At 49.5% G+C, this 14,065-nt stretch overlaps 1 protein-coding gene across 5 annotated transcripts in view; it reads right to left on the reverse strand.

Moving 5' to 3' along the window:
* Acoxl (acyl-CoA oxidase like) overlaps positions 1-14,065 on the reverse strand; it is a 326,857-nt gene that overhangs the window by 220,834 nt on the left and 91,958 nt on the right. For all 5 annotated transcript variants that reach the window (XM_071601826.1, XM_071601823.1, XM_027952093.3 and 2 more), the window contains one exon: positions 13,862-13,896. In XM_071601826.1, coding sequence (XP_071457927.1) covers positions 13,862-13,896 — 35 coding nt within the window. The remainder of the gene's footprint in view (positions 1-13,861; positions 13,897-14,065) is intronic.

Below are 14,065 nucleotides of genomic sequence, written 5' to 3' on the forward strand. Positions count from 1 at the left end.
AGAATCACTTTCTTTTTCCATTGCTTTCAGATTTTTTTTTCCTTTTTTAAAATAACAAGTATAAAAGAAAAAAGCAGATGTTCTTTTGTGAGGAGTTTTTTCTCCAACACCTAGTATTTCCTTTTTCCCTAACTTCTTTCATGGCAGAAGATATATGATTAAAAACATATTCTAGAAGGTTTCCTTTCAGGCAAAACAGATTCTTTGGGGTCAATTAACTCCACTGGAAGTGAGCGTCCTGGAGCACAGGTTGGTGACTTTCGCACCTGAACCCCAACTTCTGGCCATGGGAGTGGCAGATCCCAGGGAGCAGGCTGAGCAGGGACCTACCTGACCTCTGACTCCTGACCTCTGACTCCTGACCCATACCTGAAGGTCAGGGACCACAGAGAGGGAAACAGAGACTCAGAAAGCCAGGGTCCCTCTGAGATCACTTGAGGAGGGGCCACACTTTCCTGAGACTGAGCAGAGGCTTTACAGACTTAGCCAGGTGGTCAGCTTCTGTGGTCTCTGCCCCTCAACCCCCACCGTGCATCGCCTCACCACCCTTCAGCAGCTACTCAGTTGTTGCTTACAACACCACGTTTCAGAAGAAATGTCTATCGACATCACCTACCCTCCCTGCTCGGGTGCTCTACGGACATCACTTAATGGCCTTGCTGCTTGCCAACAAATAAGCACACCACTCTAGGGGGTCAAGGTCAAAGGCCTGAGTTCAAATCCCACCTGGGTCATGTGTACCTTGATGGAGAGGTGTTAGGGCTCTGCCTGGTGGAAAACAAGGAGCTAACGACAGAGGTGGGGTCTGGAATGTGTACTCTTAAAAGGAAAACTTTAGACAAATTAAATTTAGCCAACTTCATTTCAGTAAAGAAAAAAAATTCATGAATAAGTCTGCACCCCGAATCTTTCAGAACACTCAGTGCCCCACATGCGCTTTACACCCAGGGAAGAAGTGACCTACAGGAACACCCTGATTGATTGCTGTCAGTATTTGCCTTATATGGTGGTACCTGGGCAGCTCTCAGCCCCTGATTGGCTGGAGGTTTGGCCGCTGTGGTTGGTTGAGACTCAGCTACTTGTTTGGAGAGTTTGCTTCCAGTTAGATTACAGTCTGCTTACGCATCGAGTTTGGTTAAGTACACTGTCCACAAAGAAACGCTAAGCAAACCTAAGCTAGGTATGGAGGTGGTTTTAGGCTAAATGTTATTCAGGTTAACAGTACCAACGATACTTCTACCCAGTGTCTGTCTGCCAACTCCTCTTCCTCATCCAGAAGTTGCTCCAGCCCACACCGTGGAGTCCCACATGGCTGAGGTACCCTCCCCAGATAAGCACCCCCCAGCCTTAGAGTATTGGGTACCACCTTCATCAGGGCCACCGAGATGGGCATGATGTTTTGCCTTCCTCAATGAGTTCTCAGCAAGTACAGGTTCAATGAACAAACTGATCTACAGTCAATTTAGCCAACTCAAAATCTCAATTGAGTTTTTTTTTTTTTTCCAGGATTTCATTTCTTTCTCCTTTTAAGATTGAAAAGAGGAAAGGGAGAATAGAAATAGGAGTCAAGGTGAAATAACCAATGACCTTCCAGCTCCGTTGCAGCTAGTGGCTGATTAACAGGGCAGGACTTTCCTGTGAGCCTCCAATGAAAGCCAAACAGGGAGATTGGAGGGCTGGCTCCAGAGGGCGGGCCGTCCTCTTGCCAGTTTATATCTCTGTATCATTGCACGAGCAACCATAAAGGGATTCTGGGGGAGCTTTCATTTTGGAGGGGCTACCCCTCTCCATCCATTGGAATGATTAATCAAAAGCTGGTTTGATTCCTGTTTATACCCACAAAACACCACACCACCCCCTCCCCCGAGCCAACAAATAGAAAAAAAAAAAACATTTTTAGGGAATATTGAAAAATATTTTATCAACACAAAAACCAACACAGCATGTGAGCTTCTAAATAAAAGGTTTGATTGGGTCTATGCTGACTGAGCACATTGTGTGTGTATGTGTGCTGCCAAGCCCCAAAGATCAAAAGAGGAGTAAACACTGTGCTGACCCCGGGAGCTCTCAGTCCAGCCGTGTGCCTCCCCCCCAGGCACTATTCGCTGTGGGCTGGATGGCTGGTGCTCTAAGTGGCTGTCCCACGCATTGCAGGATACTGACTATCCTTGACCTACTCACTAGATAGATGCCAATAGTAATGTGCTTCGAGTCAAGACAACAAATATATCACCAGATGTCCCTTAGAGACAAAATCACCCCGATACCAAACCACTGGCCTAGGAGGAATGAACATAAATACCAAGAGGAGGCACCGTTGCAGGAGACCCAGCACACTGGATATAGTGAGCACCAGGGGACACGGGGCGTGGGCGGGAACAGAGCAGGGAGTGCCTCTCTGGGTGGCCCTGGAGGCTCTACCAACCTCAACAGGAAGCAAAACCTAAGTGATAAGCCACCTCAGGGAATATGAAAAGAGCTGTCTCAGCACAGCTCGGCATTGGGCTCACTGCAGGTGACGCAGAGGCTGCCCCTTCAGAGATGCCCTGCGCCCCCACAGGCTCCGCCCTCTGTAAAGGCTGTAGCATGTTCTTGATTGGCAGGACCTGGGAGCCACATGTGAGACAAAGTGGATTTCATACAGCAAGTTGCCAACAAGTAAGGCATGTAGTGACTGGAAGGAGGCAAATCTAGAACTTTCTGTGGCTAGTTTACCAGAGCCTCCAGTTCCTCCTTGCCAATTTAACTGTGCATCACAACTCCAGAGAGGCCCTGCAGAAGGGAGCCCAGACCAGAAGCCAGGTTTACGGCAATGTCATGGACTGTCAGCCTGTGAGCCAGGTCCGCAGCCAGGTCCGGAGCACGTCAGCGTCCCTCCAGACAGAAGCTCAAGCAGGAGCTGGATGAACTGGATGAGCTCCCTCCCCCACCAACTGCAGACTCACAGGCTTGCCACCCACTGGGCCCCGCAGTGCAGCCAGCCCAGGGGACCTGGGGAAGGCAGGAGCAGTTGGTTCTAACACCTCTAGAGTCTACCCGGGCTTCCCCCTGCCTGGCCGGGCTGCCCTGACCACTGCCCTGAACAGAGCTGGCCTGGCTGCCGCCCTGACCCTGACAGCATGGCAGCCCCTTTCAGCACGGTAATGAGCCTTGCTGCTGGGCTTGGTCCAGCCTCATCTCCCTCTGCCCTCGGCCACTTGGTCAGCGGCAGTCAACCAAGCAGGAGTCGGGGTAACACCTGCTGCCATCGCCCAGCCAGAACGCGGAGCGGCTTTCTCACTGGCGAGAGCTGCGAACAGCTGCACCCCATTCCCCGTCTCTGGGGAGAGGTCAGCAGCGATGAGTTTTCCAGATGGATGAGATGAGCAGCGCCTCCTGGAATGTGACCTCGGGCACCTGCTCCCGCCCCACAGAGGGACAGAAGCCAAGCCTGTCACGTCCTCCCAGCACCCCCGAGGGCTCAGGGGACCCCAGACTGGAGAGCCAACTCTGGCGGCCCCTTGCATGCTCTCTGCCTGGCAGCCTGTGGGTGAAGGACAAGGTCAAATCTGACCGCCTGGGGCTGCACCGCCCCAGTGAGAGGGCCTCCCTGAAGCCCCATTCCATCTGCAATGTCCACAGCTGACATAAGACGGGACTGCACCTGTGTTTATGCGGAAAGCCACGCTGAGCCTAACAGCTCGCCTTTGCTGAAAGTGATAAAGTGGGCAGAAACATGAACTTGAGGCCTCACTTGGGGCCCATGAGACGGGCATCATTCCAGATGTAGAGCCTGCCCCAGACACAGAGGCCCTTGGAAGACAGAACCAGAAACACGGCCTCAGACAAGGTGGCTGCACCTTGAAAAGTGGAGCTGGGGCTCCTACCTGAGCTCACTTGGGTTCCAGTTCACTGACGTCATGTCATTACAGCAAACTTGCCCTTTTCGGGTGTCAGAGTTGGATGAGTTTGGGGAAACGCAGGTAGTACTGTAAGCATCACAATCAAGGCTTCAAATGTCACCCGAAGTCCTCAGGCCTTGTCTGGTCAGGCCCTCCACCTGCATCTCTTCTCTTCTGTAGTTTTCCCTTCTTGTCCTACAAATGGAGTCACATGGTATGTGCCCCTCTGAGTCTGGCTTCTCTTAACCTTGTGCCTTTTATTGCTGGTGGTGTCTGATGATGTGGGTGTACCAGTGGGTCACCTTCCAGTTGAAGGACACTTGGGATTGTTATCAGTGTGAGGCTGTTATGGACAGAGGTGCAATCAGCGTTTGCATACAGGTTTTCGCGTGGACAAATGTTTTCACTTCTCCTGCAGAAGCATTTAGAAGTGTGACCCCTATTGTCAGAAACTATCCAAACGTCTTCCCACAGTGGCAGTGCCATTTTGCCTTCCCACCAGCAACAGATCAGGGTCACAGTCACTCAGCACTTCACATTGTCTGTTGGCTGGTTGTGGTCTGGAGGTGTTTCTTGGTAGGGAGAATATTAGGCTTTAAGTCATTCTAATATACAGTGTGCATAATCACCTTAATTTGCATTTCCTTAATGATTCATAATATTGGAGCATCTCTTCATGTTTTTATTTACAATCCATATATCTTATTTAATGAAGTATCAGCCAGGCATTTCTGCCCATTTATTAAGTTGGGCTGTCTTGTTTTCCTGGTACGGCTGTGAGAGTTATATACATTATGGATACAACTCTTTTATCAGATCTGTATTGTGCAACTATTTTCCCCCAGTTTGTGGCTTGTTGTGTCATTGCTTAGCAGTGTTTCTCAAAGAGCAGATGTTTTTAATTTGGATAAAATCCATTTTTACCAACTTTTTCCTTTATAGTTGGTGCTTTCTGTGTCTGAAGGAACCTTTGCCTTGCCCAAGGTCATCAAGACTTTCTCTTACATTTCTTTTCTAGAAGGTTTTCAGTTTTAGGTTTTAAGTTTAGGCCCATGATCCCTGCGTGTTCATTGCTGTACAAGTTCTAAAAAACGTGGTAAGGGTCTTACATACATAAATGTCTCATTGACCTGTATGTCTCTCCTTTCCCCAATACAACACTGAATTGATTACTGTAGCTTTATAGTAGGTCTCGAAAATAGGTCCTGTACATTTAGTTCTTTTCCTTTTTCGAGATTGCTTTGGCTGGTCTAGTACTTTTGCCTTGACAAATGTTTTAACTGACTTGTCAATGTCTGCACTAGGATCTAAATTTGAATGGTGTTGAATCTCGAGATCAATTTGATTTGAGCAACTTATTCTTCTAAAAGTAAACAGGTCGTTCTTTCGGGGAGATATCATAAAAGAAAGACCTCCGCCACCCTCCCAGGCCCACAACATTCACGTAAGTGGCCTTAGATGCAGCCACGTGCTGATGTGCAGGGGCCTGTGTGGAGCGGGCCCTGCAGTCGGCCTTTCCCCCTGCTGCCTGCAGTAAAGAAGAGGTGGAGTCAGATCTGATTCTCACACCTGACAAGGGAAAGGAGTGGGTTCCCAATCAATCTTGGGAAAGGAGGTAACATCCCAGGGTCCACAGGAGGGTGAGTGGGAGTTCACTGACGTGGAAGAGAGGAGAGAAGTACATTCTCCAAAGGCAATAGCAAGATCAGGTGGTGGGGACAGGAAGCTTGGTGTGAGGTGGGAATGGGGGCTCCAATGCCAAGCGAAAGTCCAGGACTCTGATCTCTGGGCATGGAAGCTGTGGGGCATCTGAGTGGAAGGGTGTGATCAGATCTGAGAAAGTCCCCCCTCTTGGCAGGCCAAAGATGCCCTGGAGATCACCCTGCGGGTGTGGCAGTAAGCAGGCTTGAGGAATGGCCATGTGGTCAGACCAGAAAGTTCCTAAAGGACAAGGCCGCTCTCCTGGTAAGAGACAAGGGGTTACAGGAAGACCAGAGGGGCACAGGGAGACACATCCATCTACTCCCTCACTCCACCAGGCCCTGAGGAGCACCTGTACTCTGCAGGCACACCCACAGCCCCATTCCAAGGTCCAAAGTGACACACAGCAATGTAACCTCAGCCCTCAAGGGTCTCATTAAGTAAGACCATGGGACCTGGACACTCTGAGTATTTATGGTCTGCCATTTGGGGGCAATATTTATCTTTAAAATGCAACCTTCCAAAAAGACGGCTTTGCTTCTAAGATTATTTAAGGTTAATAATTTCTTGGCAACGCTGTACAAATCTGGTCAGAGCCTCATTGTGAAGTTTGGAAGAGAGACAGATGGAACAGTCAGCCAGAGCACCAGTGACAGAGACATCTATTCCCTGGAAGGGGAAAAAAGGGCAGAAAGACATTTTTGTTTATTTTTACAAAATTTGGAGAACAAGAGTCTCCCCCAGCTGTCTCCACAAGATCAAACCAGCTGCAAATGGGAGTCGCTAGGTATCTGCCAACACTTGACCTCAAACTCCAATAGGCCCCATGGCCCTGCTTCTGTCTTTCCCTCCCTTTACGTTTCAGGATGACAATTCCATTTGTTTCTTGATGCCGCCGGTCCCTTCAATAAGCTCTCTGATTCATTTGCCAACTTCAAACTCCACTTCTAATCTAAGTCAGAACACAAAAGTCCACGACCCCTTCCCTTCTTCCTGGGCCATCTGGGCTCATTCAGAACACACACACACACACATGCGGTCTTGGGGTGACAGCTTAATCACAGGTCCTCAAGTTCCTCATGAGGACGTGGCCACAACAGTACCAATCAGGGACCGCCAAACTGCATGTAGACACACTCCCGCTTCTCTGGGGGTCCCCAGTTCTCCCTCCCCCTGCAGCTCCTGGGGCACTGGAAGCCTCAAAGGGAGGTGGCACCTGTGACTTCAGTGTCAGGTTTGGACAAACCTCAGTGGAGACCAAATGGGCTTTTCTTAGGACCTGTGAGAAACCAGCAGAAAGAAGTCAGTTCTGGGCAAGGACCACTCCTGGGTGCTGTCCACAAGTCACACCCTGCGGACTTCCATTGAACTAAAGCCACCGAATGGAAAATCTGCTTCCTTCCTCATTCACTAAAGAAAGACAACGAGCAGAAGCATCCTGTTATGGGTAGTTCTCTCGTCTTGTCCCCGACTTTCATGAGCTTTTCTAAGAAATATGGGCATAAGCAGCAGGTGCGAAAATTCCACACTGCTGGTTTACGTGGCCAGAGAAGGAGAGCTAAGGTGAGATGCCCCCTCTGGCCCATTTCCTCGTTCCTTATCACCCCAGGGGTACCACCAGGAGGGACCGCGTTTCCTCAGGCAGGAAGAACAGTTAACTCTTTCAATCTTGTAGAAAAAGAAAAAAAAAAACAAAACAAAAAACACCCACACAGTGGGGAAATTGTTCCCCACTGTGTGGGCGGTGGGGCCCCAAGAGCTGTTATCTGCAAAGGGCACTTCTGGGGGTTACCCAGCTGTCACCACTGTGTGGATTCCACCCGAAAACCTCAAGCCAAACAGTGGGGAATGAGCATCAAGAGGCAATTTTCCACTCCGTGAAAATGACTTGACTTCACAAAAATAAATTTAAAAGGCAGGATAATAAATGGCGCACAGTGGGATCTGGTGTGAAATTCACTGTCAGTCACGGCTGATGCTCTTCTTGCTTCCTGTGTTTATGCTGTCTGAATATGACCATGATGGCCTCACTTCCAGACCCCTCAGCACCCTACCTGCACCAGGTCTCAGGGTCTCAATGACACTCACATGATATCACCCCCCAACCCCCCCCCCCTCTCTCTCTCTCTCACACACACACACACACACACACACACACACACACACACTGCTGAACCAGGCAGACAGAACTGGAATAGCTGGTCTAGCAGGAGTTGCCGGTTTCTGGGGCAGAAGTGGGAGGAGGTATGTGTGCAAACGTGTGCAGGGGTTCCTAACCATGAACACTGTTCACTTTAACAAGGAAGATCGCACCCCTGCACATGCACGGGCATGCACAAGGCAGCCCTGGGCCCTAAGCCCCATGGCTGCCACACAAGGGCCCCTCTTGCTCTGGGGCAGCTCTGCCCCCACTCCACCCTATGTCTGTAGCAGCCTGAGGGTGCCTCCTGCTCACCAAGATCATACAATTCTGGAGACTCCTTCCCCTCCTGTCGCACTCAGCTCCTTTAAGACCCCCAAATCCACTCCTCTGCAAAAGTGAGTTCTGTCATTCTAGAACCACATTTGCCTCCTCCCTTTTCCCTATCCCCACCTCCATCTATTACAGAGGTCAATTGGGGTTGTCTCCATCATTACTCTTGGCCCTGGCCCTTCAGTTAGAATTTTGGAAACAGATCTGATGATTCAAACCCCAAGTCCCAAACCTGTCTTCCAGAAGTAACCTTCCTCACAGGAAGAAGACCCAGGAAGCTCTCAATCTCAGCATCTGGACTCTGGGTAAACATGACAAGGAAATGGGAACCATTTCTCAATAGCAAGCATGAACCTTTGAGTGACCCGGAACTGTGTAAGCATAAGGCACAACGCCATTTTAAGAAGTAATCAAAAGGAAAACAGTGTGGCTACTCCTCAAAAGACTAAACTTAGAATTACCATAGGTTCCAGGAATCCCACTCTGGTATAAGTGAAAAGAGGGACTCAAACAGGTATTTCTACACCCATGTTCACAGTGGCCAAATGGCAGGAATAACCCAAGCACCCACTGATGGATGAATGAGAAAACAAACATGGTACATACGTACAATGGAATTCACTCACCTTCAAAAGGAAGGAGATTCTCACACATGCTACGACATGGTCAGGTCTTGAAGACACTATGCTAACTGAAACAAGCTAATGAACTTGGACAAATACTTATGATTCCATCAATGTGAGGTGCCTAGGGTAGGTGAATTCACAGAGATAGAAAGTAGACTATGGTGGCAGGGAATGGGAAGACAGAGAAAAGGGAAAGGGGACATTGAGTTATAGTTTGGTATGACAAAAAAAAAATTCTGGAAATGAATAATGGTGTTGATTGCACAAAAATGTGTATGTACTTTTTGCCACTGAAGTATGATACTTAAAAATGGTAAAAATTATGCTATGGTTTCAATGTGCCCTTTTCAAGATTTGGGTGTTGAAACTTAATGGCCAATGTTAGTTTTAAGAGGCAGAGTCTTTAAGAGGTGATTAGCCCATGAGGGTTCCTCCATATGAATGGAATTAAGGACCTTATAAAAAAAAAAAAACTTGCACTAGTGTTGGGCTATCTTGTTCTTCCTCCTTCTGTCATGTGAGGCCACCATGTTGCTCCCTCCAGAGAATGTGCCATCTTGGAAGTCTGCCATCTTGGAAGTCCGCCATCTTGGAAGTAAGGAGCAGCCCTCACTACACTCTGAATCTGCCTGCACCTTAACCTTGGCCTCCCCAGAACTGTGGGAAATACTTTTCTCTTTATAAATTACCCAATCTATAGCATTTTGCTGTAGCAGCATAAACAGACTGAGACAAATGTCAAGCTTATTTTGCCAAAAACAAACAAAAGGAGAGAAGTTTCAGTTACTACAAAAACATGAAGGAGACTTGTAAAGAAGGGACTTAACTAGAAACTCTCATCCTTCATCTTCTTCTTCCTGAATGAGGGGAGAAGTAGGTGGCAGGCTCACATCAGAGGGCCAGAAGAGCCACCACCAGGCAACAGTGGCCTGCAGGCTTCTGAGAGAAAAGGCCAATTCCTCCTATACCCACAAAGAAAAGGTGGGACAAAGGACATGGACAAGGAAGGGCAGATGGCACAGGCCTGATCCACAGATGGCTCTTCAGGGACACTTCCACAAGTGTCATCAATTCCTGGCAATTGAGGAGTTCCCAAAGGTGGGTTTCCTCCCCACCACAAACTCACAGATGCCTCAGGACTTCCTGGAGTTTTAAAATAAGAATTCTTTCTACTTCAGAAACAATTTTCGGAGAACACATCCTTTGGTAATGAATGCCCTCCATGTCTCCATAGTATTGAGGATGTCAGTCCTCAGACAGGTCAAGGGCTCAGTAGCCCTCCGCATCATGGCTTATGTGCGTCAGACAGCTTTGCTTTGACAGAAGCCCAGCCAAGCTCCAAAGTCATCTCTGAGCTACTACAATCACTTTCTACTCATTTTTTCTGTTCCCAAAGCCCTCCGACTCATGCAGGTGACACAGCTGCCTTTGTGACTGCTCACTCTAGAGGAAGAGGGTGGTTGGAGACCACTTCCTCTAAGGAGCCTTGGCTCACTTACCTCCCATGTGTCCTCTCGAATCCTCCCGTGTGTCTGCTCTGCTTCCCTAAAGAGTAAGCAGCTTGCAGCAAGAACCGTGTCTCAAGTTCTCACCAGTGCTCCAGATAGCCTCTGGCATTCGTTCAGCCTAGGTGGCAGACTGCACCTTCCACAGGGGCCACTGGGACCTCCTGCCTCACATGCTCCAAAGTCATCAGCTCCCTTAGCTAAGAGGAAAGGTCTCCACTTCCTCTCTTAGAATACAGGGCAGTGGGGGGCAGGGGCTACAGCTCCAATCAATGCAATAAGGTGATGCTTTGTGACTTCTCAGACTGGGTCACAGAAAGGAGGTAGCTTCCACCTGCCCCTCTCTCTTTCTGGGACACTCAGAGACAGTCAACCACTGTGCCTTGAGGAAGCCAGGCCAGCCCATGCGGAGAGCAGCAGAGACTCAGCCACAGCCAGCGTCTCCCACGGGGCATGTGAGTGAACCAGACTTTGGATAACAGGGTTCTCCGCCCTCCAGCCTCCAGCAGAGGCTCCAGACTGTGAGGCGGGGTGAGCCACCTCTAGGGTGCATCAGACCTTGGGCCACAGAGCACGTGAGCATGACACAAGCTTAGTGACCAGGCAGTCACAGCGACAGGAGCAGGCTCCGTGACTTTAGCCACAAGAGGAGCAATTCCAAAGCCCTAAGCTCTCTGAAAAATGGCTTGTCAGCTGTCACCAGGTCCTTCACTATAAGGCGGAGGCTTGACATGGTGGGCCTCGGGGCCACTGTCCTCCTATACCTGCCGCTAAGATGGCCAACACTTTCAGAGTCATACCAACTGCACTCAGGCCTTCTGGGAGCCTGACACAGCCTCAGAGCTTTTTCTATAATATACACTTTCCTCCACAGCCCCCAGGATAGGTACATCCAGGTAGGAAGTAAGAGAGGATCAGAGAGGGTAGGGAATTTGCCCAAGACAAACTGGAGAGCAGATTGCAGAGCCTAAGATGAGAGAGACAGGTGACTGTCCGAAACCACTCAGCTGGTGAGAGGCAGAGCGCACGGGGCGAACCCGGATGCTGCTGACCCTCTTGACAGCCAGTGGCTATTGGCCAACTGATTTCTTGACAGAGTGTCATGAAGGAAATGCCTCAAACCAGGGAGGTTGATGCACACACCAGGGACCAACCTGAGGACTCAGAATTGAAATTTCCCTCCATGTTCCCAAGTCTAAAGTCTGAAGCAACATCAGGACCCCAAGGTTGGGCAGGGAAGTGCCCACAGGGCCCTGAGGGCTGTACACCTTCCCCTGCTCACAAGAGCCGACTCTTGGCTCCTGCAGGCCACAGCTCACAATGTCCACTTCTCTGCGCAGCCTTCTGACCACTGTCTCCCCACCACATTTCTCAATGAGGTCATGCTGCTCTGGGGAAAGAGGAACCAAAGCAGAAGGTCCATGACAACTTGGCACCCCCGGGCAGCATGCTCCTTCCAGAGCTCAGCAGCACCTCCAGCCCCAGGAGGAGGCAGAGCCAGCCATGCCCAGTGGAGGGCAAGAAGGCAGTTTCCCTTCCGAGGGAAGATCAGGTTCAGCCCAGGCAGGCGTCTCCACCACACACAGGGAGCTGGTGGCCACATGAACGACTTCAGGCCTCCCCTCTGGGTTCTGGAGGGAAGACAAATCTCTGCCATCGGCCTAGTCGTGACAAGAGCAGGGACAAAGGCCCCAGGCAGCCTGCCCCTCTCCAGCTTTGCCCTGCTCTTCCATCTTACCCAATCCTAAACCGCAGGGACCAAAGACCTTCAGCCTGGCAAAGTGCTAACGAGAAGGCTTTATTCTCAACCCACCTATAGACTGAGTTTCCACACAGCCATGACTCTCCACAGAGCCACAGGAAAGCAACCCTAGGCATCTCGGGAAGGAGCCCTGTCTCGAGCGCCATCTTGGCTTTCTTAGAGGAGGGGCACCTTTGGCTCCTGCCTTGAAACGGGCTGCTCCCTTCCTTGACCTGCAGGACGCATGTAACAGAGAAAAACCGAGCCCAAGAAAAATCAGCCTCTCCTGCCCTCTCCCTCTCCCCACCCCCTCACCTTTCTCATTCTGGAGCAGTCCACATTTAGAACACTCTAGAATAAAGAGCCTCTTGACAGTTGCTGAGAGAACATTTCCAACCCCTCGCCCCAGAATGACACACCAGGTATCCCATCAGCTTTGGGGTCCAGCGTCCACGCCATATTTGCTCAGGCACCTCCTCCCCGCAGCAGCCTGGCTATGTGACAGGGAATGGCAGGCCTCTGCAGGATAATGTGCTCCCACAGGTGCAGGGATCATGCACACAGCAGACCTAGAAACACAGGTAACTGAGGGCGCTGGACACACTACCCTAAGAGGTGGCACCTTGGTGTGTTGGAGAAAATAACAGAAGAGGAAGGTCGCTCTCACGTTCCTACCCTTCCCCTGAAGCAGGTGGTAAAGCTGTCTTGGATGGGGCCCTGCTAGCACCTGGCAGAGCATCTGGATGTCTGAAGACACAGGAACAGGGAAGAAAGTGAGCAAACAGGAAGCCAAGGTGCCCTGTTATTACCATCAGATCACACCCACTTTCCAACGTTGTCCCCACTTCCTTATGAAGGCTCCTGTGTCATCCATTAAGTAACCTGGTAGGCCCCCTCCCATTACCTGTCTGCCATTGTGTGGCTCAGCCATGAACCTAGTGATGGGTAGGGGAAGACATTTCTTTACCCCTGCACAATCATGAGCTTCTCTGAGGCAACTTCTTCCTCAGGCCCTGGAAATGTCTGACATGAACAATTTTCCTCCCACTCACTCATCCCAGGAGTCCAAGGCCTCACCGGCCCTCTGCCTTCTCATATCTGCACAGAGCCTGGGTCTGTCTCTCTGGGTCTCAGTGGTTGTCTGATTCCACATTTAAATTGAAACCATGCATACAGTTTGTTACAGGCATTTTAGGAGGTGAACTTGTAACCCTCTGGGTTGTTTGTGGAGAGTTTGTGACAATGTCCCTGAGCCCCAAGCCTTTACCCAAAGGTGGTACTTGGGAAGGCCATGAGCACAGTTTGTCAACACTGCCTGTCGCCCTTCATTGGGGTTGGCTCTTACTTTAATTCAGTGTATAATACATGATGATGCCTGCAAACAGAAAAAGGTTCATTCTAGAATGCCCATTTGTGGTAGGAGACTGCATTGGTAGTACAAGAAACAAGCATTTTCATAAACTTGATGCAGTTGAGACCAAAGTAGAAATCCTGCAGCAAGATGAAAATGGAGGCTTTTTGCCACTGCCACACGTGGCAAGACAAGAGGAAGAGGCCCCGTGGGGACGGGGATGGGGCTCTCCTGGCCTGGCCTGGCCTAGCCTCACACGCAGGGCACCTCTGATTTTGGTTATTACTCTTAGGCAGGTGACATTACCCAGAAACCACTTCTGTGTCTCTGCTGTAGAGCTTCCCATTTTTGTGTTTTAACAGAAATGTTCTACCTACCACCAGTTTTGCATAGAGTCCTTATTCTTCTGAATAGCAATTTGCTCTTACCAATTAAGCAGCTAGGACAATTTCATCGGTGCCATTAACATCATGGAAGAGCAGCCACCAAAAATAAACTCATAAACCCTAGGACTGGAACAAATTAAAAGCTCCAAACTCATAAGCACATTTCTTTAAAAATAAATAAATAAATAAAGCTTTACCTGTGGCTATAGCGAATGGCTATGGTCAACCCAAGCTGTAATGAAGAAGAGAAAGAAGCATAAATTAGTTAATATCAAGGACCTGTTGATTCACAAGAAAATTAACTTAATACAGTCAAATATTTCTTAAACGATTCCTAAATTGCTCTGTTGCTAATACTTCATAAATAGCACATTTAATGATAGATCTTTAGTTTTGACTTT

The sequence above is a fragment of the Marmota flaviventris genome, chromosome 14, assembly GCF_047511675.1.
Source record: "Marmota flaviventris isolate mMarFla1 chromosome 14, mMarFla1.hap1, whole genome shotgun sequence".
Classification (NCBI taxonomy): Eukaryota; Metazoa; Chordata; class Mammalia; order Rodentia; family Sciuridae; genus Marmota; species Marmota flaviventris.